Raw genomic sequence first — 22,698 nt, 5'->3', positions numbered from 1 at the left:
GAACGAGAACGACAAGATAAGGGCATATGGGGAGAGAATTCAGAACGTTGATCAAGGCAGCTTCACTCCCCTAGTGTTCACAACCTCTGGTGGGATGGGACCAAGTGCAAGATGCTTCTACGCCAGACTCGCGGAAGTGCTACCTACCCGAACAGAAGCAGCAGCCCAGAAGTTATGTTACAGCCTGGATGAGATGTCGACTGTCCTCTCTCCTAAAGTCTGCTTTGCTCTGCCTCAGGGGAACAAGAGCATCGGCCCCAAAGCCGACAACAGCTGCAGATATTGACTATGAGGCAACAACCACTGAATGCCCCATAGATCTGCGGCTCAACTAACTCAACACAGCGAGGATAGCTACTTATGTATTAGGATATTTAATTTCAAGGTAATAAAATGGCGGCGAAGGTGTGGCTATCGGGGGAGGCTGGAGGCTACGTTAAAAATAAAAATAAAGTAGTAGTAGTAGTAGTATAATCATCATTTTTATTATAACATCAACATCACGTTTATTGAATCAATTAAGTTCAGTCGAAGATAAACGTAACACCGTCCTGATAATGAGTAATAATGTACTTGAAGCTTTATTTGGAAATACGTTAATTAATGAACATCTTTAACCCACACACCTCTTGTAATTTAAATATACTCATAATCAATAAGATTTTGTTTAGGTATAGAGAACAGATTCTCAAAGGTTCTTAAGGAAATTTATTCCTTTGACTTGTAAGACCGAATAGTACGGCGTCACAATGGCGTTCGCATACACAGTAACTACAAATATAAATTATGACCGAGGACATAATGATCACAATAATAAGAGATTCAAAGAGCGCAAACACCTTATCTTAACTAAATCTCATTTCCATTTTCACTGAGAGGAACGTTGTTGCTTTCCTCTTGTTATTTCTCGTCGTGAATAAGTCAACACACAAAGTTGGTACGATGAATATTCCTAAAGATGTCACTGGTTCACTTAAAACAACAAAAATAATATTAAAAAATAACTCAAATTTATACTAACCTTAACTATATACGTCCATTTAACATTAGACAAAAAATAATAACAATGTGAGTGTTTCTCCAATTATCTTTTATTTTCTAAGAGTTGCTTAGTGAATATAGATGAGGTAACGAGTCCTTGAACGTAATGTTTGTAATGCAATGTAAGTGAACCAATAAGGTACTGTACATTATTATACCTTCACTTACGAGAAATATTCAACGTGTAAACTTACTTGGCGATTTTACAGAATAAACATCTATTTATCTCTCTATCCAACAGCCACCAGGCTAGTTAGAGTTACACATACCCCACCCAGCCTAATATACCCAACAATGTTATAGAAGATTCATGTTTATAGATAGTTATTTGTTCAGTAACGCCTTCATAAAAAATCACATAATCTAGGTTGCAAATTATGAATAATTTGCTTAGACGCCTCTGTGTGTGTGTGTGTGTGTGTGTGTGTGTGTGTTTGTGTTCCAAGAAAACATCAGGAAAGTCCGTACATTTCTCCAAAACGCAATTTAAGAGCATCCACGTCATGCAGATGGGTTTGCAATTCAATCCTGGGCCGATTTATTGTTGAATAAAGTGCGTGAGAACTTCCAGCTGGGCGAGAGAACTTCCAGCTGGGCGAGAGAACTTCCAGCTGGGCGAGAGAACTTCCAGCTGGGCATAAGAACTTTCAGCTGGGTGTGAAAACTTTCAGCTGGGCATGAGAACTTCCAGCTGGGCGTGAGAACTTCCAGCTGGGCGTGAGAACTTCCAGCTGGGCGAGAGAACTTCCAGCTGGGCGAGAGAACTTCCAGCTGGGCGAGAGAACTTCCAGCTGGGCGTGAGAACTTCCAGCTGGGCATAAGAACTTTCAGCTGGGTGTGAAAACTTCCAGCTGGGCGTGAGAACCTCCGGGTACATCGTTCTCTTGGTAGTTATTTGTCTAAATGACTTCTCGAATTCTGGAGACCTAGAGATTTAACTGTTTATTTACCTGCCGTAAATCACCTCCCTTGTGTATATGTTGGGCTCAGAAATCGAAAAGCGACCACAACGTTTTTCGATTTCTGAGCCCAACATGTATATGGATCACCAGAAGATTTCTCCCTCTTTCAGCTTATTTTACTGGATGTTAAACACCCTAATGCTACCCAAGGGGGGGTTAAGGTAGGTTAACGTTGGGCTGGTTAATCTTATGGTGGAATAAGCAGGGGCTATTCTTCGGGTGAAAATACAATTATGTATTACTGCAGGATATCGGATGTACTAGGGTAGACAGTTTAAACTTTTCTATCAAAAGCAGCAAATGTTTGCAGTACCTGTAAAATTGGACTATATCTGAACCATTTTTAATATCAAATCATATTTTCAAACAGTAAGATAATTAATGGGTTAGAAACGTGTAGTAGTGAGGGCGGAAGAATTTGTCCGGATTGATGACTTAATATTCCCTTATCGCTCTGACTTTGAAATTTATTATACTAGTTAATAGAAACGTTGTCCGAAGGGAGAGTTCTGCCCACTACGTTATATCCCGAATAATGTAAACAGAGCCACCGGAAATGGTAGATACATGAAAGAATGACAAATTACTCGTACAGTAATTAAACTGCGTGAGATTCCTGCTTTAGTTTTTGGTGTCAGGGCGTAGGAGATCATTTTGACCCCAAGTGGTACACCCAGTATCTAATCCAAACCAAATTAATTATTGTTATTAAAACCAACTGTTGAAAAATGACCATCATATACCAATAGTTTACAGCAATTATAAAATTTCAAGAAAGATGTGGAAACTGTAACATGGGATAACGAGATACGACAACCATAAACATATTGAGGGATGTTACATAAATCAGCTGAAATGAACTACAGTATAACGCTATGTATAAAGGAGATCCATATATATTTTTTTAATCATAATATATTCACACAATTTGGAATATCAGTTTAGTGTTAAAATTCAAATAAGAAGCAAAATGATCAATACAATCAGAGTGACAGGAGGATCAGCTGACGGGGTAACAGAGGCAAAGCGACCCAGTGTTGTTGTGGTGCCAGCAAGTGGTGGTTCACGTCCCTCGCTCCTGCTAATTTCTGCTTGTTAAAGATTCTCCAAGACTGAGGAAGATTATCAAAACATGGAATCAACCGTATGTAGTCTTTTCTAGTTATTATCTTCAAAATTAATAAGTAAATAGGCTTTAGTAAGAAGGAATAAGTATTTAGTGATCGGCTGACACACTGCTACTCTGAAGGAGGGTCAGAACTATTAACACTCAGTATGTGGCAGTGGCTGTCCTTTTGTGTAGATTGTAGTAAGTGAATTAATTTTAATTGAGAAGTAATCTACTGTGGACTTTGTATATAGTTATCAGCTGACAATGCAGTTTATTAGTGGAAAACATAGGCAGAAGCAGCATCTTGTTAACCTCGTATTGGGTAGTTAGTTAGTGGAAATCGTAAGCACAGATGTCATTGAGTGCAGCTTTGGATGTGTTCATAGCTGGAATTAATTTATCCAATGTATTATACAAATATAAGTTGCTTCTTAATTTCTCATAATTAGGCAACGAAACTATCAAAAATAGGAGTTATTATTTTAGGTTAAGTAGTCTCCACTGCTACAAGCATCTCAGATAGGGGCAAGGGCTGTACTTGACAATTGTGTTACATAATCATCTGAAAAACAACTCCAAATTTTGTTCCAATATTTTTGACATTCATATCTTTTCTTACTGCAGGATTAACAAGTTGTTTTCATTTAAACTGTTGTGTCCTCAGAGTGGCTTAATATTAAGATTATCTACTATATTGAAAACACAGCCGTACAATAACTGGCTGCCTCATTAAGTTCCCCTTGTGTAAGATTTACCACTGATGCCTTGCTTGTTTCAATAAAGTCTACAGTTGTGGTATGGTTTAGGGTACTTCATATTATTAATGGTTTCTTTTCTCTGGGATTTCACTTATATATATTTAAGTTAATTTATTGATTGAGAATGCAGTTTCAAGCAAGTTGTGCCTGTGTTGGGTTTTAGCAGGAAGGAACTAATGACTGGTCTATACTGATGTATTTTCCCCAATTTTCCAGACGAGTAGTGGAAAAGACTATGACTATCTTATCAAGTTCCTGGCACTGGGGGACTCTGGAGTGGGTAAAACCAGTTTTCTGTACCAGTACACAGAAAATGTCTTCCAGCAGCAGTTCATCTCCACTGTCGGTATTGACTTTCGAGAAAAGCGCCTGGTCAGTCATCCTCCCTATGCATGTTGTATTTATTTATTTATTTAAAAGCAGTATACTTTGTCAATAGTGCTGTACAGTCACCTGTTGAAATTTGGGGTTGAATGATCAAGGTCAGTATCACCTGATTAAATAGAACCTGGCTTTAACATCTCTGCAGAAGTGTAATGTGTTGCTAACAGTACAGTATACTCTTGTTGCTCCATGATGTGTGCCGGTTGTTTGTTGTCTACATTTTCCTGATGAAAACACTTTCCAAGGATGAATATAGAACCATATGTAATGTATATATCCACAGAATGTTGTTTGGTTGAGATGGGAAAATATCCGATTGTCTGGCACATTGTTCCTAAGACTCTTTAACTTTCCAGATTTATCGTGGAGATGGTACAGGTCGACCACAGGGCGTTCATCTCCAGTTGTGGGATACTGCAGGGCAGGAAAAGTAGGGAGTGCCTTTTATTACTGACATGATAGTTGTGCATCTCTTCATTTACAGTTAATCATAAGTGTAATGTTTAGTTTCATTAGTACAGTAGTTTAGTATTGCATTTGTATTTTGAATGTACTGCATTATTTGATGGATTATTAATTTACATTGTTGCATGGACTTTTTTAATGAAAATATATTGTCATTTGTCAGTGCACCATATAGCAGTGTAATACAGAGCTTCATCCATCCATCACAGTGGTATCACATATCTGTGGGTTTATTGTCACATTCTTTTCCCTTGTGCTTGTACTTTCCTCTAATGGTTTTTCTTAATGTCATTCTTCTTCTATAGCTATTTTTCTTGCCAAAATCACACCTATATACACTTAGTAATATTCTTCCTTCCTTTAGTCTTGGTTTTCCTATCATACCAAATCTTTTTCATTTCTCATTCTTCATTCAGTTAACAGTGCTGCTTGCTCTTGCTTCACATTAACTTCAATAAAAAGAGATCCATTACACCTGCATGTGTTCTTGGTTTATATGCCAGTTAGAACATCAGAATGTAGGTACACGACTCCATACAACAAACCACACTATCCTGTACACCCCGTGGCCCAAATTTTTTCTTTATAGAACTTTAACAAGTGACTTGATTGACCTCTTCTTGTATTTTGCACTGTTCCCTCTCACTCAATAGCAGGTTTCTAGTTTCTTTTGCAACTGTAATTTTGTGCCAGTTCTGCCCTTATCAGTTTATCATTAGCACAGAACTGTACGTATATTGCAAAATACAGTTCAACCTCTGCACTGTTGGAGCCAAAGCAGGGTTGAGTTTTCTTTGCTTCTGAACAAAGTCATTCCTCTAATATCCCGATGCGAAATCATGAAGCAGTTTAGTGGTGCACAATTAATAAGTAGAATTTTTCTTACAAAATCACTTAATATTCACTTCTAATCATTGTACTTTGCCAGAACAACATTACAAGAGTGGAAAAAAAAAGGTGAAACAGGCTTACTTTTAGTACAAATCCACATCATCACAGAGTGAGCACCTCGCAGCTGATAACTGTTTTCTCTAGAACGCTGGCTGTGAGACCTTGAGAGGGTCCATCATCTGCTCTCCATTAACTCTAAATGTACTTTTTTCATTTGTTATTTTTTAAGGGTACAGTACCAGTTGTCCAAGATTCCTGAAAAAATGGTTTCCAAATTATTGAGGTTTTGCTGTAAATAATTTTCAATTTCACGTCCTGCCAGCACTTTCTGTGTCTACAATTTCTGGGCCATGTTATTATATTATTCTCCATCATGCACACTTTGTTTGTTTTCTTTGTTTTTCTCAATAAAATTAATTTCTTTTGCCAGCATTGTTTTAAATTAATATTAATAGAAGTCATTGCAAATTATAAGTTTGTTACAGAATGTGTTTGTCCTTATTGTTGTAGACTTAGCAGCTTGGGTAAAGATACAGTATCATGGGCTTCTTATTTTCTATTCATAGGACTGTTTCATTTTATAGCCTAAGAGTCCTCCTGGGTGACTTGCCAAATACCGCTGCTATGCACCCACCAGACAGACCCTACCATTGCCTAGGAAGGTTGCATTACTTAGTGGCAGGGATATGTATTATCCATGTAAACAATGTTAATATTTAGCATAAGCATTGTCTACCTGGATATTGTCCCTACTGTTAAGCACTGTACTTGTATATTTCTTAGGTTGTGGCTGGCTCTGCCTCTGGGTGCTTGGTGGTGGTGTTTCACAGGTCAATTGGTTTAGCCAAATTATGGGAATTCCTGCTTTATTTATTCTGCACCGTGACTTAGGTTACTGGACATAACCTCGTGTACCAGCCCATCACTGTATACCTTACACAAATATTTAATCTAATTTTAACAAAGTGCTATACATCCAACTTTTACATGCACAGGTTTTAATACATTTTCCATTGATTGTCATTTTAATAATTCATATCCCTATCTTTTCATCATTTGTTTCGTTAAGACTATTTTATTTCGTTATACATATTGTATGTGCATTTATAAGAGGATGAACTGTATCATGTGAAGGGTTTTTTGTGCATCTCACACCATATATCAAGCTCACATTGTATTCTCTGAAGATTCAAACCCAAGACTGATAGACAATCAATCCTGTGAAATAACCACCCAACCATCATCTCATCCATAAATCCAAATTTTAAGTTGCAGACCAAAATTGCACCATATTGATCTACCATTATTGTAAATTTGTCTTTGTTATTTAATCCTTTATACCAGTGGTTCCCAAACTGAGGGGGGGGGTGTGGTTATTGCAGGTGGGAGGGCATCAGGCCATGTGAGAAAAAAAATTTAAACTCAGTACCTGTATTGCTCATCTACCTCAATCCTTCATATTCTTTTCCATCCTGTCTCACCAGTCACCACACAGCTGGCTGCTTTTTACTTGGATAACATAGAAGTATTTTCTTTTCTGCTTTCTTTTGTTTTCATTTTTACAAGAATAACATGGAGGGAACATCTAGTGTGAGGGAGCATCTCAGTGGTTGATTATTTTTCTTGATTGGGAACTTAAAAAAAAATGTAACATCAGTTTTGAACAGTAATATAAATACGAGTACAAGGTGTAAAATTGATTAAAGAGGGAGGAGGCGTTATGTGAATAAAGTTTAGGAACCACTGCATTATACCTTCCCTTCCCCTGTGTGTAGCTGTGACTTGCAAAGTTCTCATTATTTTCACCACTCATAAATTACCATTGTACTGTACTGTACTGTACACTGTACTCTTGTGTCATACACCACTCATAGTAACACCATTACCACCCATTGCATCTCATGTGTTTGTATATACATACTGTATTTGTAACCTTCATAGTCAGATGTTGCATAACTTCGACTGACAAGAAAATAATCTTTTATATCTATTACAGGTTTTCTGTTCTTCAGATTTAGGTTTAAATATACCAAGTTATTATCCAAATGGTTACAAATATTCAGTGGCTTATTTTGTTCACAGCATGAAGTTGTCAGACTTACACACAACATACATGAACTTGACGAGCAAGAGATATAGTTTACGTACATATTTGGTGTTGCTGTGCTTGTGATATCACTAATTTGTAATTTATTACTAGGCATTCTGTACTTTAGTCAATATATTTACCTTTTGTGAGGTTTGCTAGAATTTTTACTCTTGGTCCTCTGTATATATGAAGATAGTTTTATTTAGCCATATACCATATGATGTGCATGTATTTTCAACATAACATTGCACAAATAATTTTGCTTTTGCAAGTATTAAGTAATTTAGCACTTTACATAATGAGATGTATTTTTATTATTGCTTGGTTTCACATTAACCCATATGTCATAGAAATATGTGATGTAAAGGGGTTTGTTTGTGTTATTGGAATTTCTGTAATATTTTTAAGGCCTTCAGGTCCTTGTGATTGATTATTGAGATACTACCACCAAACACCTTCAGGCACAGTCTACCATTGCCTAAGATGTGTGCAGTGTTTAATGGCAGGCACACATTAACCATATGAACACTGTTCATGATGTGAGTAGCTTTCTCACCATGTTAATCCAGAATTCAATCTAGATCATAGGATGTCTCAAGAACTAGTGTGGCTTTAGGTCAAGAATTAGAAACTCCATGGAAGGTTCTCTTCATTTCAAGACCTTTCATAGGGAGTTTGCTTCAAATTTTATGGTTCATTCAGGGTGATCACATGACCACCTCCTCCCACCCTTAGGAAATTTAAAGGGTTGAAGTAAATTGAAGCCTCGCTAACCCTTGGAGGTAACCTCTGGTGCTGATTGACTGAGGGAGAAGAGAATGAGGTTTGCAGCATAAACATTGTTAACATAATTATATAACGTGTCCCAGTTGCTAATCATTGCAAACTTCTTAGGCATTGGCAGCCTATGTCCAGGAGAGTTTAGTGGGAATTTCTGTCTGTTCAGAAAAATAGCATCTCTCTAACATGATGATGATGATGATAGTTCTCTTGTCATGGTTGTACATTAATCTCATCATCACATATTTCTCTGAAGAGTTGGAGTACTCTATAGTACTACATCCAACACAAGTATAGTTTAATGTTTTTGCTTACTAACATGCACCATCATTTTTGTAGGTTTCGTAGCTTAACTACAGCATTTTATCGGGATGCCATGGGCTTCCTTCTACTGTTTGATTTGACTAATGAACAGTCGTTCCTCGATATTAGAAGTTGGCTGGAGCAGCTCAAGGTAGGATTAGAGTATAATTTTATTGCTGGTTCTTGTGTGTAATAAGTAAATGCAAATGTGTTTTATGAGGAACTTCTTTGATTTTTTTTATTTAAATGGAAGATGATTGATGTTTCAGTATTGACTAGTAACATAAAAAATATCAGTATTATTTTTAAGAAACCATTATTTCTTCTTTCAGGATATTCTTCTGAATTGTCAATTGATCACTAGAGTATATTGGTTTTTTTGTACCCATGGGTTATGAAAGCCTTAAATCTCCACACTTGACTGAACCAACTCCACACTTGACTGAACCATCTCCACACTTGACTGAACCAACTCCACACTTGACTGAACCAACTCCACACTTGACTGAACCAACTCCACACTTGACTGAACCAACTCCACACTTGACTGAACCAACTCCACACTTGACCAACTCCACACTTGGCTGACCAACTCCACACTTGACTCTTTGACTGAACCATCTCCACACTTGACTGAACCAACGCCACACTTGGCTGAACCATCTCCACACTTGACTGAACCATCTCCACACTTGACTGAACCATCTCCACACTTGCTGAACCAACTCCACACTTGACTGAACCAACTCCACACTTGACTGAATCAACTCCAAACTTGACTGAGCCATCTCCACAGTTGACTGAACCAACTCCACACTTGACTGAACCAACGCCACACTTGACTGAACCAACGCCACACTTGACTGAACCATCTCCACACTTGACTGAACCATCTCCACACTTGACTGAACCATCTCCACACTTGACTGAACCAACTCCACACTTGACTGAACCAACTCCACACTTGACTGAAGCATCTTGAACCAACTCCACACTTGACTGAATCAACTCCAAACTTGACTGAGCCATCTCCACAGTTGACTGAACCAACTCCACACTTGACTGAACCAACTCCACAGTTGACTGAACCAACTCCACAGTTGACTGAACCAACTCCACACTTGACTGAACCAACTCCACAGTTGACTGAACCAACTCCACAGTTGACTGAACCAACTCCACACTTGACTGAACCAACTCCACACTTGACTGAACCAACTCCACACTTGACTGAACCAACTCCACACTTGACTGAACCAACTCCACACTTAATTTTAACTAAACATCTTTTCAGATATATATTGTCCTTAATTGTATCGGCATATATGTTCATTCCCTCCTTCCTCCCCTATGGAATATCACATGTCTTTCTCGGAAGTGCTTTTACAGGGGCTCGTCAGGTTTTGTGCAGTGTGGTTGTGCTGTGTTTGTTTACATTCAACAGAAGGAAACTCGCAATCGTAAACCGTTACTATGGAATGAAATTAAAACAAATAAGCAGTATTAAAACAAATATCTCAATGTAATGATTTTTGCAATGTTTATATGACGAGCCCTTGTAAACGCACTAGTGAAGGGAAGTGTACTTGACCAGTCAGTGTGTTGCTCCATACAGTTTCACTTTTGTATACAGACCTGACTTCAATGTGGAAATTTATCTCTGTTTTCTCCTTAACCACAATCTTTTTGGTAATCAGTTAAATACAATATAGGGGGTCCCCGTGTTACAAATGGGTTCCGTTCCTGAGGATGTTTGTAAGTCGGAATACATGCTACAGTATATGCATTCCGTATTTACAAAAGAATGTACAGTGGTCCCTCGGTTAACGAGCACAATCCGTTCCAGCAGGTTGCTCGTTAATCGAAAAACTCGTTAACCGAAACCATTGTGTCAATGGGTTTTTGGGTAATTGGTTCCAGCTCACCGAAAATTGCCTAAATTCAACAAAAAAGGTAGAAAAGTACACTTACTTTGAGGTGTGTATGTAGAAGGTTCCTGGATGATGATGATGATGGGAATTAGAATGGGGGTGGAGGAGAAGGAAGAAGAGAAGGCATTGGGGTGGAAGGGAAGTCACCCCATGGTGCCATTTCACCCATAAAATTTTAGCTCTCTTGGTGTAATTCAAGATTATTTTCTTTAAATCAACACTGCACTGCATTATATATTGTCAATATGTAAAATATATTTCAAAATGACCAATAATTTGCTTGGAAACACAGAAAAAAGCATTTAGTTGAAGAGAGTCTCAAGCAAGATGTTACCTCCACTGAAAACAGAGAGAGACTAACGCCTGTCTGGTGTGTTAACAGGCTGGATGGCACGCCAGAAACTAGTTTCTTTACCTTCAATTATGCTCAATAATTGTTAAAATGACTAAAAAAGTTAATATTAAACTTTTAAAATTATTGAATAGTATAAACTTCTTGATATTTACTAAAATAGTAAGGAATTTAAGCCCTAAAACCGATTACTGTATTGGCGGACTAATGCTACAGCTGGTGGACCGCCAAATGCAAGCAAAAACATGTTGAAGTCGGCTCGTAAAAAACTCGTTAATCGAGGGATTGCTCATTAACCAAAGTTAAGAATCTTATGGAAGGTAAGTCGTTAACCGAAATCTCGTTAACCGAGGGACCACTGTATAATATTTCACTATATAATTACCTTAGTCCTTATATATACCTAAAATCACTTAATTTAAGACAAAAGAAGAAATAGAATGACAAAATACAGTAAATGACAGTAAGAAATAACTCATCAGATTAATAAAATACTGTAATTTCAAGTTTAACCTTGTTTGTATCGACGAGCGTTTGTAAGTCGGACGTCTGTAAGTCGGAGACCCCCTTTAGTCTTCTGTGCATGTGTCTTCAATTTTTTTATCTTCTGTACAATATAAATAATAATATTTATTCAGTAAAACTTTCATTTAGGTTTTCAGGTGGATAAGCATGTTTATAAACTATGCAATTTAACAGTTCAGCTTTACCGGTAATATAGACACTCTAGGTACAGTATACAGTGCATGTAGGCCTTGGGAGTTTACAGTTTCCTGTATGTTGAGACAGTGCAGGTAAACCATGGTAAACAGTAAGGCAACTTGACCAAGGATTGCCAACAAAGCTGTCAGGTGCTTCAGGAGGGTCCATTGCGTAGGTTTATGCTTGGTCTTGTAATCAGTACACCTATATTAGTGGATGTTTATTTGATAGAATTCAACAAGCATTACATTGCACTTGGACTATCTGTGGCTGGTGGAACACTACCACAGTACTACATTCTGTGGTTTAATAATATAGAAATTCACTCTCTTCTCTTGCTGTAGCTTCATCTTTTATGTAAATCTTGGTTTTGTTTTAGCTTTCAATTGTTTAATACCATAATTGGTTTTATGGTGGTCTAGTAACTTGCTCCAGTCTGTTATAGCAGTGAAGAAGAAAGTGTTTTTTGCTTGACCACACACACCAGTTACCATAAACTTGTGTTCACCCCCTCTAGTACCCTGCTGGTTCATATCCCTAATCATTGCAATGTTTGTTGTTAGATACTTTGGGCACATTTCAGTAAAAATCCTGTCAGTGTGATTCAGCCTCAGTTGGCTTAACTTTGTCCATTACACTTTAACATGTTCAGTGTCTGAAGAACTTTGTGACTAGCATGATTTCTTGGGTTCATATCACGAATGAACCTCACCCCCCTTGTTTTGAATAATTTGTAGCTTGGATTTTAGCTGCTGTGTTAAGGCATAGTACAGTACAAATGGCGAGCAGGAATAGTTCAAGTGACATTGTATGAGCACTATGCAAAGGGTCCTATGGACATTAAGCATTTCTGTAGATAAATTGTATTTTGGCATTACTTTTTTTATCTATATTATCTGCAATTAATTCACCAGACAAACCACAGTTAAGAGGTTGTCAGGTATTTCACTGAAGTTACAGTAAAGATATCTAGGTGTAAGCAATATCTTGAAAACTAAATGTAACACAATAAAACAAAGGTGACCTGAACAGTCATAATTAGGAATTTTATCATGATACTGTATTGAATGATTAGGGTTGATAGTTTAGAGTGGGATAGATTGTAACCTTGGTCTGCAGAGGGTTATTGTGTTATGATTTTACAATCCTCTTCAGAACAACCAGGAGGGTACAATGAGGTTGTGTAAGTAGAAATATTTCATAAGAATAAAGAAATTGTACACAAGACTGAGTCTTTTAACATATGCAGTACTGTACAGTATACTGTATTTCAATATGCCATACTCTTAACAAAATAGTCTCAAATACTTTTTTTTTAAACTTAATTGTCCATTTCCAGACCCATGCATACTGTGAAAATCCCGACATAATTCTATGTGGGAATAAAGTGGACATGGCAGATCAACGAGTGGTGTCAGAGCAGCGAGCTAAAGAGGTTTCTGAGAAGTTTGGGTAAGTTTATCATCTGTTGAAGCATGGTTTCTCTTTTCTTCCCTGAGGTTTCCTTTTTATTTTTTCTTGGGGAATAAAGTTTTGTCTAGCGCCCAGCATAAAAGTATCTTTTAGCAACAACAATGGAAAGATTGGATCACCTGAAGATAAGCCCCTCCCAGCTTATTTTACCTGATGATTAAATACTGTATGTAAATGCTACCCAAGGAGGTTAGGGTAGCATAAGGTGGTAAATCTACGGGTGGAATAAGCTGGGGTGGCAAATCTTTAGGTGATCCAAAAACTTGAACCTTTTCATTAAGGTTCATTAGTTCTTTGAGATGGGATTGCTGTTGATAGTAGTAGTGCTGTAGAAAGGATGTATCTCTCAACACTGGGAAATCATTTATAAATTTTTGGTGGGGAGGTCCAATAGTTCATGAAGTTTGCACTATGCATACAGGAAGGGATTACTGGTAGTGGTTGATTCATTTTTGGATATGTAATGTTTTAAATTTCCTGTATTGTGGTTGTTTCCAAACACTACAGAGCCACTAACTTTTGTATGTATTACAGTACTTGTTCCTTTCTCATTTTGATCCTTGGATGTCAATCTTCGCCATCAAAGTTTTCAGAAAAAATTAAATTCACTTTTGATGTTGCGCACAGATTCCAATATATCGAGACTTCTGCTGCAACAGGACAAAATGTTGAAAATGCTGTGAATCACCTGCTCAATGCTGTTATGAAACGTATGGAGGTGGCAGTAGATTCTAGTCGCCTGCCAGGAAGGAGGGGCCGCTCGAAGGGATTCCTTATGAACGAAGATGACGAGGCTGAGGAAGGAGGCAGTCAGTGCTCCTGCTAATTCACTGACAAAGGTCTGACAGCATGATTTCAAATCAGGTACTTATCAAACTAGTCATTTGGGTTTCATCTCAGTTTCAAGATGCTTCTTAGTTTTAGAATTCATAAACAGTACAGTACATGTAATTAGATTATCCTTAGTGATAAATAATTTGTTACTACAAATGTATCATGTTTAAAAAAAAAAAATTTGGGGTAAGATTGAAGATCTTCGTGTTTTTAATTTGACAATGTGTTTAGGGTTATTCGTGCATATACGTAATCACATACCGGGTAAGTGCACATGCAGAGGGAACGATATGTATACAGTATATATATATATATATATATATATATACTGTATTTAAATATGCCTTAGTGCACTCACAAGTGCTTCCAAGAGTCAAAATACACAGCCACTTAAAATGGTGTATTATTAAGGGTTTCACCTCACCACAGTAATATTTTCTTAGCCTGTTTATACAACATCATGTTCTACTTTATTGGAGTATAGTACAGGTACAGTACTATATTTGACCATGTGCCTGGCTCTTAAAGATTAGTATTGTGAGCAGTTTTAATTTCCATACAAGACCACTGTAGTTTATGATTTATAGATCTGTACATGTCACCGGTTTTTATACAGTATCACGCACTTGTCAAGACAACTGTGGCTGGCATTGATAATTTATTCCCTCACGTGAGTGTAGTTAGTGTCTGCCTTCATGGTGAGGTACTGTACTCTTCGTCTGGATCCTAATCAAAATTACAAAAGTTCATTCAATGAAGAGAATTGGTGTGCCCAGACTAGAATTTGAGTAACCCAGCATATTATAAACATTTAAAGATTTATTAATATATATGGATGTAAGAAACAGGAAGAAAAGTTATAGGTGGATTCAATTGGTAAAACAGAATACCTTCAAGGTCAAAGTTAGTTGTCAGATGAGAAAATTTGCCAGGCATCATAATAACTATCACACAGCCATCCATATTTACTCCGGGTGATTTTCACTTCTGCATTTGTACCATCCCTTTACTGGTCCATATATACCATTCCTTAACTAGTTCATATATCGACTTTTTTTTTTCCATTTATACCATTTCACTATTGGTCCATTGAACCATCCTTATGTATGGTCATACTTTATTATATCTTCTGTCTCCATATTGCTCATGCCATCCACCTCTTAACTTCATTAATCTCGGTTTCATACCGTACTTTTTTTGTTCTTCTTGTTAAGGATATTATTTAATTTGGTTGCATTATTATCTCGATAGTTTAGTTTGATCTTTTCTGCTGCCTTGCTTATTGTCATACTGTATACTGTAAGCAAGGTGGCATACAGAGAATATTTTCCTAAGATCTGTCTAAATACATTCCATTACCAAAAACCATCAGCAGTGTTCTGTGAATGAACTAAAAATTGTATTTACTCAAATTTCTTTAACATAGGGAAACTGTGAGAGTTAAACATTTCAACAACAGAGATGTACAGATTGTGTCTTTAGTTAGCAGTGAAGGACTTACTGTTGTGTCGAGACCTACACATTGCCGATGCTTTGAGGAATATAAATAATGTAATAGGAAAGTGTGACAAATTTCCTGAAAGGTGATTTAGAACCCATACTGTAGAACAAATCTTGTATATGTTGTAGGGGCAACTAAGCAGGTGTAAGGGGTTGCAGGCTGAATGAAACCTAACCTGATTATATCATTAGATTGAGACCAGGAGTTACTTTGTTCCATGTCCCAGTAGTCATGCTAGGCTGAAGCCCATTTCAGGAGTTATCATATGAGGGAGTTGGAAGCACCCTAGCCCGAGTACAAATGTGTGACCTCGTTAAGTCTAGAATGGAAGGTTAAAAAAGAAACTTGAGAAAAAGAGTTAGTATCAGTTTGGTACAATATTGAAATAATTTTTGAGATTGACAATATAATTAGAGATAGATGCAGAGTAGAATTATAAATTATAAAGCTAAGATAGTAAATAATGTATTTTATTAAACATTTGGATGCAAAGGTGTTATGGGGATGTGGAAAGAATGATAAGGATTTCAAATAGATCTGTTGAAGAGTGTTCAAAGAAATAATGCATTATCTTGGGTAACTATATAGCTATTTCTTAATAACAGTACGGTAATCCCTGGATAGTACATTTTAATAATGATACAATTTAGTTAATATGTAAAAAAAATGAGTACTGTATTACACATGTGATTGTTCATGTACAGTTTAAAACTCATGTTCCAGGCTAGTTTACTGTTGACTCGGAGAACAGGACAGAAAATTGAAACCCCTTGGATTCATTAGTGTAACTTTGTTTTTAGTTCCCACCTGGTGCTGTTTTGTAGTGGTTTATTACACACTGTATATTATGTCCTGTACCCCCTCCTCCCATACCTACCACCCAGTTCCTTGTACCCCCTCCCCCCCCCCTTTTTTTTTAATAACGTGGCCTCCAGCCTCCCCCAATAGCCACACCTTCACTGCCATTTTATTACCTTAATATTAAATATTCTAATACATAAGTAGCTATCCTGTGTATGTTGAATTAGTTGAGCCGCAGATCTATGCGGCATTCAGTGACTGTAGCCTCATAGTCAATATCTGCAGCTGTTCCTTGTACACCCAGCTCCTTGTACCCCCACCTACCACCCAGCTACCCCCACCTACCACCCAGCTCCTTGTACCCCCACCTACCACCCAGCTCCTTGTACCCCACCTACCACCCACCCAGCCCCACCTACCACCCAGCTCCTTGTACCCCCAGCCTACCACCCAGCTCCTTGTACCCCACCACCACCCAGCTCCTTGTACCCCCACCTACCACCCAGCTCCTTGACCCCATCTACCACCCAGCCTTGTACCCCATCTACCACCCAGCTCCTTGTACCCCCATCTACCATCCAGCTCCTTGTACCCCCAGCCCACCCACCCACCACCCAGCTCCTTGCACCCCACCTACCACCCAGCTCCTTGTACCCCCACCCACCACCCAGCCCTTGTACCCACCCACCACCCAGCTCCTTGTACCCACCTACCACTAGCCCCCCCCCACCCACCACCCAGCCCTTGCACCCCACCTACCACCCAGCTCCTTGTACCCCACCTACCACCCAGCCTTGTACCCCCATCTACCACCCAGCAGCTCCTTGTACCCCCATCTACCACCCAGCTCCTTACCCCCACCTACCACCCAGCTCCTTGTACCCCACCCACCACCCAGCTCCTTGTACCCCCACCTACCACCCAGCTCCTTGTACCCCCACCCACCACCCAGCTCCTTGTACCCCACCTACCACCCAGCTCCTCACCCCACCCACCACCCAGCCCTTGTACCCCCCACCCACCACCCAGCTCCTTGTACCCCCACCCCCACCTACCACCCAGCTCCTTGTACCCCCACCTACCACCCAGCTCCTTGTACCCCCATCTACCACCCAGCTTTTTGTACCCCCACCTACCACCCAGCTCCAAACCTTAAGCGAGCCCACCTCTTCATAACAATAGTAGTGTACTGTAACACAGCACTCCCTCAAAATCCCGGCCTCAGGAGGTCTTAGTACAGTAAATGAGTCCAAATAAGAACATGAGAATGGAGGAAACTGCAGTGGGCCTATTGGCCCATACTGGGCAGTCTCATTTACACACCAACCCCTATCGCTCATATATCCATCCAACCTATGTTTGAAGCTATCCAGCGTATTCGAGTTAATGATGATACATGTATTTGGTAACTTGTTTCACTACTTTATTTCCATTTTTTTTTCTATACATGTAGATTTCTTTAACTCTAATACATTTATCTTCTATTACAAGTAAAATAGACAAAAATTGGTACATTATACATTCCTTAATAGTAAGTCCATTATTATGGGGGAGTATAGGTTTTGCCCAGTGTTTCTCAAACTGGGGGTCATGGCAAGATTTTAGGGGGGCTGTGGCAGGGTAGTGTAAGTAGTATATGTTTGGAGAAAATGTGGAAACTCTGATTCAACTTTTTTTTTTGTTACTTTGCCTTGTTAGGGGAGGTTTTTTTTTTTTTTTTAATCATAAAATACCCGTACGGTACAGTTTTTATATTTACATAGTATGGTGCAGCAGCTAGTTTTTTATTTCCAACGGATTCACTCAGATTGCACGATTCTAGTTCCTGTTCAGACGAATTCCTTGATCTCAGAACGAATCTGTTGCCAGAGACCTCCATGAAGAAAAATCTCTGACTGTATTCTGGTGCTCAATGTATCAGTCATATCCAAAAGTTAGTGAGATCGCACTTCGAGTCCTCTTGCCATTTTCTACTAATTATATTTGTGAATCTCGTTTCCACCCTTTTTCAAATAGAGAATAAAAGCCGAAACCGGTAACATGTGGACCCAGACATGAGATGTGCTTTATCAGTGACTCAACCTCGAATCAGTCGACTGACTGAAAGGAAGCAATGTCATCCATCCCATTGAACTGTAACAAAATATGCATTCTGTTTGATGATTGAAAACATTAAAATAAAGGAAGAGAACCAAAACAATTTATTTTGATCATTATTTGTGAGGGGCTTGGGAGAGAAGTGAAGGGGGCCACGAGGTTGTTGAGAGTTCCTCATGGGGGGAATGAAGTGAAAAAGTTTGAAACACTGGTACTTTAGCCTTGGTCTTTAACATTATTATTATTGCATCATTTGCATAGTATTTCTTATCCCTGTTATTATTATTATTTTTTTTTTTATTATTTATTGGGCACTCCCCTACATCCTTGTGTAAGGTGAAGCGCAGAAGCGTTTACAGCACCCAACAGGGAAGCATGCTAAGTTCATGCTTGCCTTTATGTCTCATGAGTTAAGGGCGTAGAAGCCTGAAGAGTCAGTGGTTTATGTCATCAAGTTATTGGGAGCTCCAACAACTCCCTGAATCCGAATTTGCAACTTTCGACTTAAAACAGGTTCCTACTTTACTGCTAGGTGAACAGGGACTAATGGGGGCTAGGAAGCAAGTCCAAACAACTTCCACCGGCCCGGGAATCGAACCCGTGACCCCGTTATTATGTTTACAATGTAGAATAGGTGCTTCTCTTCCTCCTCTGCTTATATTATCTTCCACATTATAGAGTAGTAGAGTTTCTTGGTCTAGAAGTTCAGTCAGTGGGTGGATTTTAGTTTCATTCAAGATGCAGTTCAGAAAATCTGTAACAGCAGTGTCTCCAGGCTCCAGTTGTTAATTTCCCAAGGATCTTTAACTCATCTTGCCATAGGTGGTGGTACTAGTAGTGGTGGTGATAGTGCCATGATGGTGGTAGAATGTTGGTGATAGTGCTGGTGGGAGGTTTTGTTCCATGAGCTAGTTATCATTTTCAGCTATGGAACAGTTCAATTTTCGAACATTTTCTTGTAACATCTCCGATGCCTCAGGCGGTTATTTCAGGGGCTGTCAGTTGTCTTACACCACATCTACGTCCTCCGTCTTGCTTTGCTCCTTGCTGTGTTATGTTTAGTTACAACATGCTAGTAATTACTGATTATGTTCTTTACCATGAGTATATTTACATGCTGTATGCTATTTTGATTTATTGTATATTATAAATTATTTTCTTCATATTTGGTGACATCAGGGAACATAAAAAATTTTCCCTTTATACATTGATTCATGATGTTTCTAGGAGCCTAATATTGAATAATATCCAGGCATTACTGTATGCTGCTGGTATGTAGGTTTGTAGCAGCAAAATGGTATCTGGAGGACAGGCAATTCAAATTGATGTAGAGCTTGAAGTGTGGTTAGAGCATGGAGAAGTAGTTAGGAGTTGCTGTATGTGAGTGTGCTCAGGGTGAGATGACAAGTAACAAAGCGGTTTGACATTGTTGTTGTTTTGTGCCATTATATCTGTACTTTCATTTTTTTTTTAATTTAAACTTTAACGGAGTGATCCCCTCACCCACATCTTGTCCAGAACACCTCATATACAGTACTGTATAGGGACTGTCACTGAGTGCATATACAGTATAAGTAGTCCCCAATTTACAAAGATCTGGTTTATAAAAATCCAAAGTTACAAAAAAGTACAAGTTCCTTGTTTCAGTTTACATAAGAAAAATCCTTATGAGAAACTTTACTTTTCTCGTATTTTTTCACGTCATGCCTGTGGGCATCTCCGGTTCCCATACCAAACCTGGACAGTTTATAAAGACAAAAAAAAAATAATAATAATTCATACTGTACAGTATGTAGGAGTTTAGTTACCTTGGCTCACAGGATTACTAGGTGCAGTAGTAGTAAAACTCTGACTCAAAATATTTCCACTGTGGGAATGGTTTTGTGTTTAGTACCTCAGGGTTTGATCTGATGTCAGTGTCCCCCACTGTATGAATTTGACTTAGTTATCTTTATTATTGGCTTAAAATCATTATGTACACCAAAAATATGTTTGGGAATATATCTTGGCTTTTAAATTGGGACTCTGGGGAAGTAAGATCTGATTAATAAAAAATAGATTTAGAAGAGATTTTTCAGGAAAGAGGGAACAACCTTGTGCAATGGCAGCAGAATATGAACTAAGCACGAATTACCAAGCGGCTAGCCCACCCACACACCTGGTTTGTGGGGAAACGTTCCCATACCCAGAATGGAAAGTTTTTCTCTTAAATTTTCCTGAAAATGCACATGATTTCATCCTTGGAAGTTTGTTCCCATCCCGGAATGGAGAGTTTTCCTGGAATTTCCCAGAAGGCACAAAATTTATTCCGGCTATTGGAGAGTTCTGGGGACTAGAGATTCTAGCTAATGGGGTACACATATTACTGTAACAGCACACATACCCTTGATTTGCTGAGGATTGCAGTTTCAAATCTATAGTCGTATTTTTTTCTCTGCATGTCAGTATACAGTTCTATCACCAGGACCTAAAAAGTGGACTGATAATTTTGAGTACCTGAACCATTACATAGTATTTTGTATAAATTTTATGCTTTGGTGCTTCCATCTGAAACTCATAAATTGTTGGTGTTGTAGAGTGAAATTGCTGTATACAGTACTGTATTTCATTATAAATCCAGTATATTTTCCTTGTTTGTCACCTTGTATGTGAATATAATTTCTGTCTTAAATGGTTGATGTGTGTAAAAAGTGCCATATTTGGAGGCATTAAGAATTTGTGTGCTTTGTTGTTAAGTTAAGAGGATATTAGGAACATAACAGAGATTATGATTTATTAATATATTCATAGATTTTAAATGTTTATGGAATATTTATCTCCTTTTAGATTCATATATGTTTTAAATTCTTGGAGTTGTCAAAGCACATGAAATGTAAGAGAACTAAAGTTTGTTAAATAATTTAGATGTACAGTACTGAAAAACAAAGATTTATAACATCCATAGCTTTGTGCATACCATAATTTCTTGTGGGATATGAAGTGTGTTATGTGATGTGATTTATGAAATGAAAAATTTAACCAGAATTATATAATAGTACAGGTATGCACAATTGTTAGAAAAATTTTGAAAATTTATTTTATACACAAATTTTTTTTATTCAGTAGAGTGAATGAAATGTTAAGAATTTAAACTTCCTAGTCAGTTATATATTCATGCAAAACAAATCCATACCAAATTTAAATGACATTTGTTTTTAGGCTATACCTGTACAGTACTGTATTAGAATACATATACGATGACTTCCAAAATGTTACATGCCACTTGTGATGTCCCCGGAGGGTTGGTATTTGTGACTATGGCATACTGATCCTTCTACATTTGGTAATTATGTAAAAATAAATACACATTTCATTGCTTAATGTTAAACTATATACACTACCAAAGTAAATGTGCACGTCCCAATATCTATCATCCGTGGTCTCATAATGTTTCACACAGTGTGGACAGATACTTTTTTGAGACACTGTACACTAAAAGCTGTATTAACTGGTATCTATCTAACACAATCGGTGTCAATTGTGAAAACACACTGGTAGCAAAAGCGTTTCCCTTAGAAGTTTTACTGGAAATTTTGTTGACACTAAAGTAGAGTTCTAGGTAATACATTTTGAGAAATAATAATACAGGGTAGTTGTAAAAAATAATTAACTGAATAAAAACATTTTCTTTTTACATAAATTTTATGTCATAAGTGTCCAGTAGTGTACCAACAGGCATAAGGTACTGAAAATTCCAGATACAAAAGATTTCAAGTTAGATAAATGGCGGGTAGTAAAGCTTTTACTGTATGTGGACACCTGGAAAGTACAGTAAAATCTCCATTAACCGACCACATATGGTGGGAAGGGGCCGACGGATAATCGAAAAGGTCGGTTCATATTAAATAAAGTCTACGGAAATAATACATACACTTTCAAAGTACCTTTCCCTAACCTACCTTATTTAAATCCCTCTATTCATTTTTGTTCATTTGCCATTCATATTTCAATAGAATTTGCTTTAAAACATTAACTACTTTAGTAAATAAATATGAACCAGCACAGAAACCGTGAATAAAAAATGGAAAGTCAAAGAACATATGTCATCACAAAAATTGTGCCCAAGTCCCAGGTTGCTGATCTGACTTTCTGCCTTATTTACACACAATTGCAGGGTCTCAATTGTTTCTCTTACTATTGACAACACAATATACATACAGGTACATTGTTTCTCACTTGATTTT

General features: G+C 37.9%; 1 protein-coding gene across 1 annotated transcript; it reads left to right on the top strand.

Moving 5' to 3' along the window:
- Positions 1-3,029: 3,029 nt before the first annotated feature.
- On the top strand, positions 3,030-14,263 carry LOC121865893 (ras-related protein Rab-27A-like). The gene is made up of 6 exons (XM_042365449.1): positions 3,030-3,147; positions 4,089-4,244; positions 4,613-4,686; positions 8,821-8,935; positions 13,109-13,221; positions 13,870-14,263. The coding sequence occupies exons 1-6, from the start codon at positions 3,136-3,138 to the stop codon at positions 14,066-14,068; spliced, it is 669 nt and encodes a 222-aa protein (XP_042221383.1). The 5' UTR covers positions 3,030-3,135; the 3' UTR covers positions 14,069-14,263.
- The last annotated feature ends 8,435 nt before the right edge of the window (positions 14,264-22,698 follow it).

Source organism: Homarus americanus, unplaced genomic scaffold (genome assembly GCF_018991925.1).
Source record: "Homarus americanus isolate GMGI-L3 unplaced genomic scaffold, GMGI_Hamer_2.0 scaffold50745, whole genome shotgun sequence".
Lineage (NCBI taxonomy): Eukaryota > Metazoa > Arthropoda > Malacostraca > Decapoda > Nephropidae > Homarus > Homarus americanus.
The sequence above is the reverse complement of the archived record's forward strand: the minus strand, read 5'-3'. Positions and strand labels throughout refer to the sequence as shown.

What these genes read in the sequence shown, in the direction of transcription:
- LOC121865893 (XM_042365449.1), top strand. An exon ending in GTTGGCTGGAGCAGCTCAAG is followed by an intron (nt 8,936 to 13,108) that starts GTAGGATTAGAG and finishes GTCCATTTCCAG; the next exon opens with ACCCATGCATACTGTGAAAA. An exon ending in GAGGTTTCTGAGAAGTTTGG is followed by an intron (nt 13,222 to 13,869) that starts GTAAGTTTATCA and finishes TGTTGCGCACAG; the next exon opens with ATTCCAATATATCGAGACTT.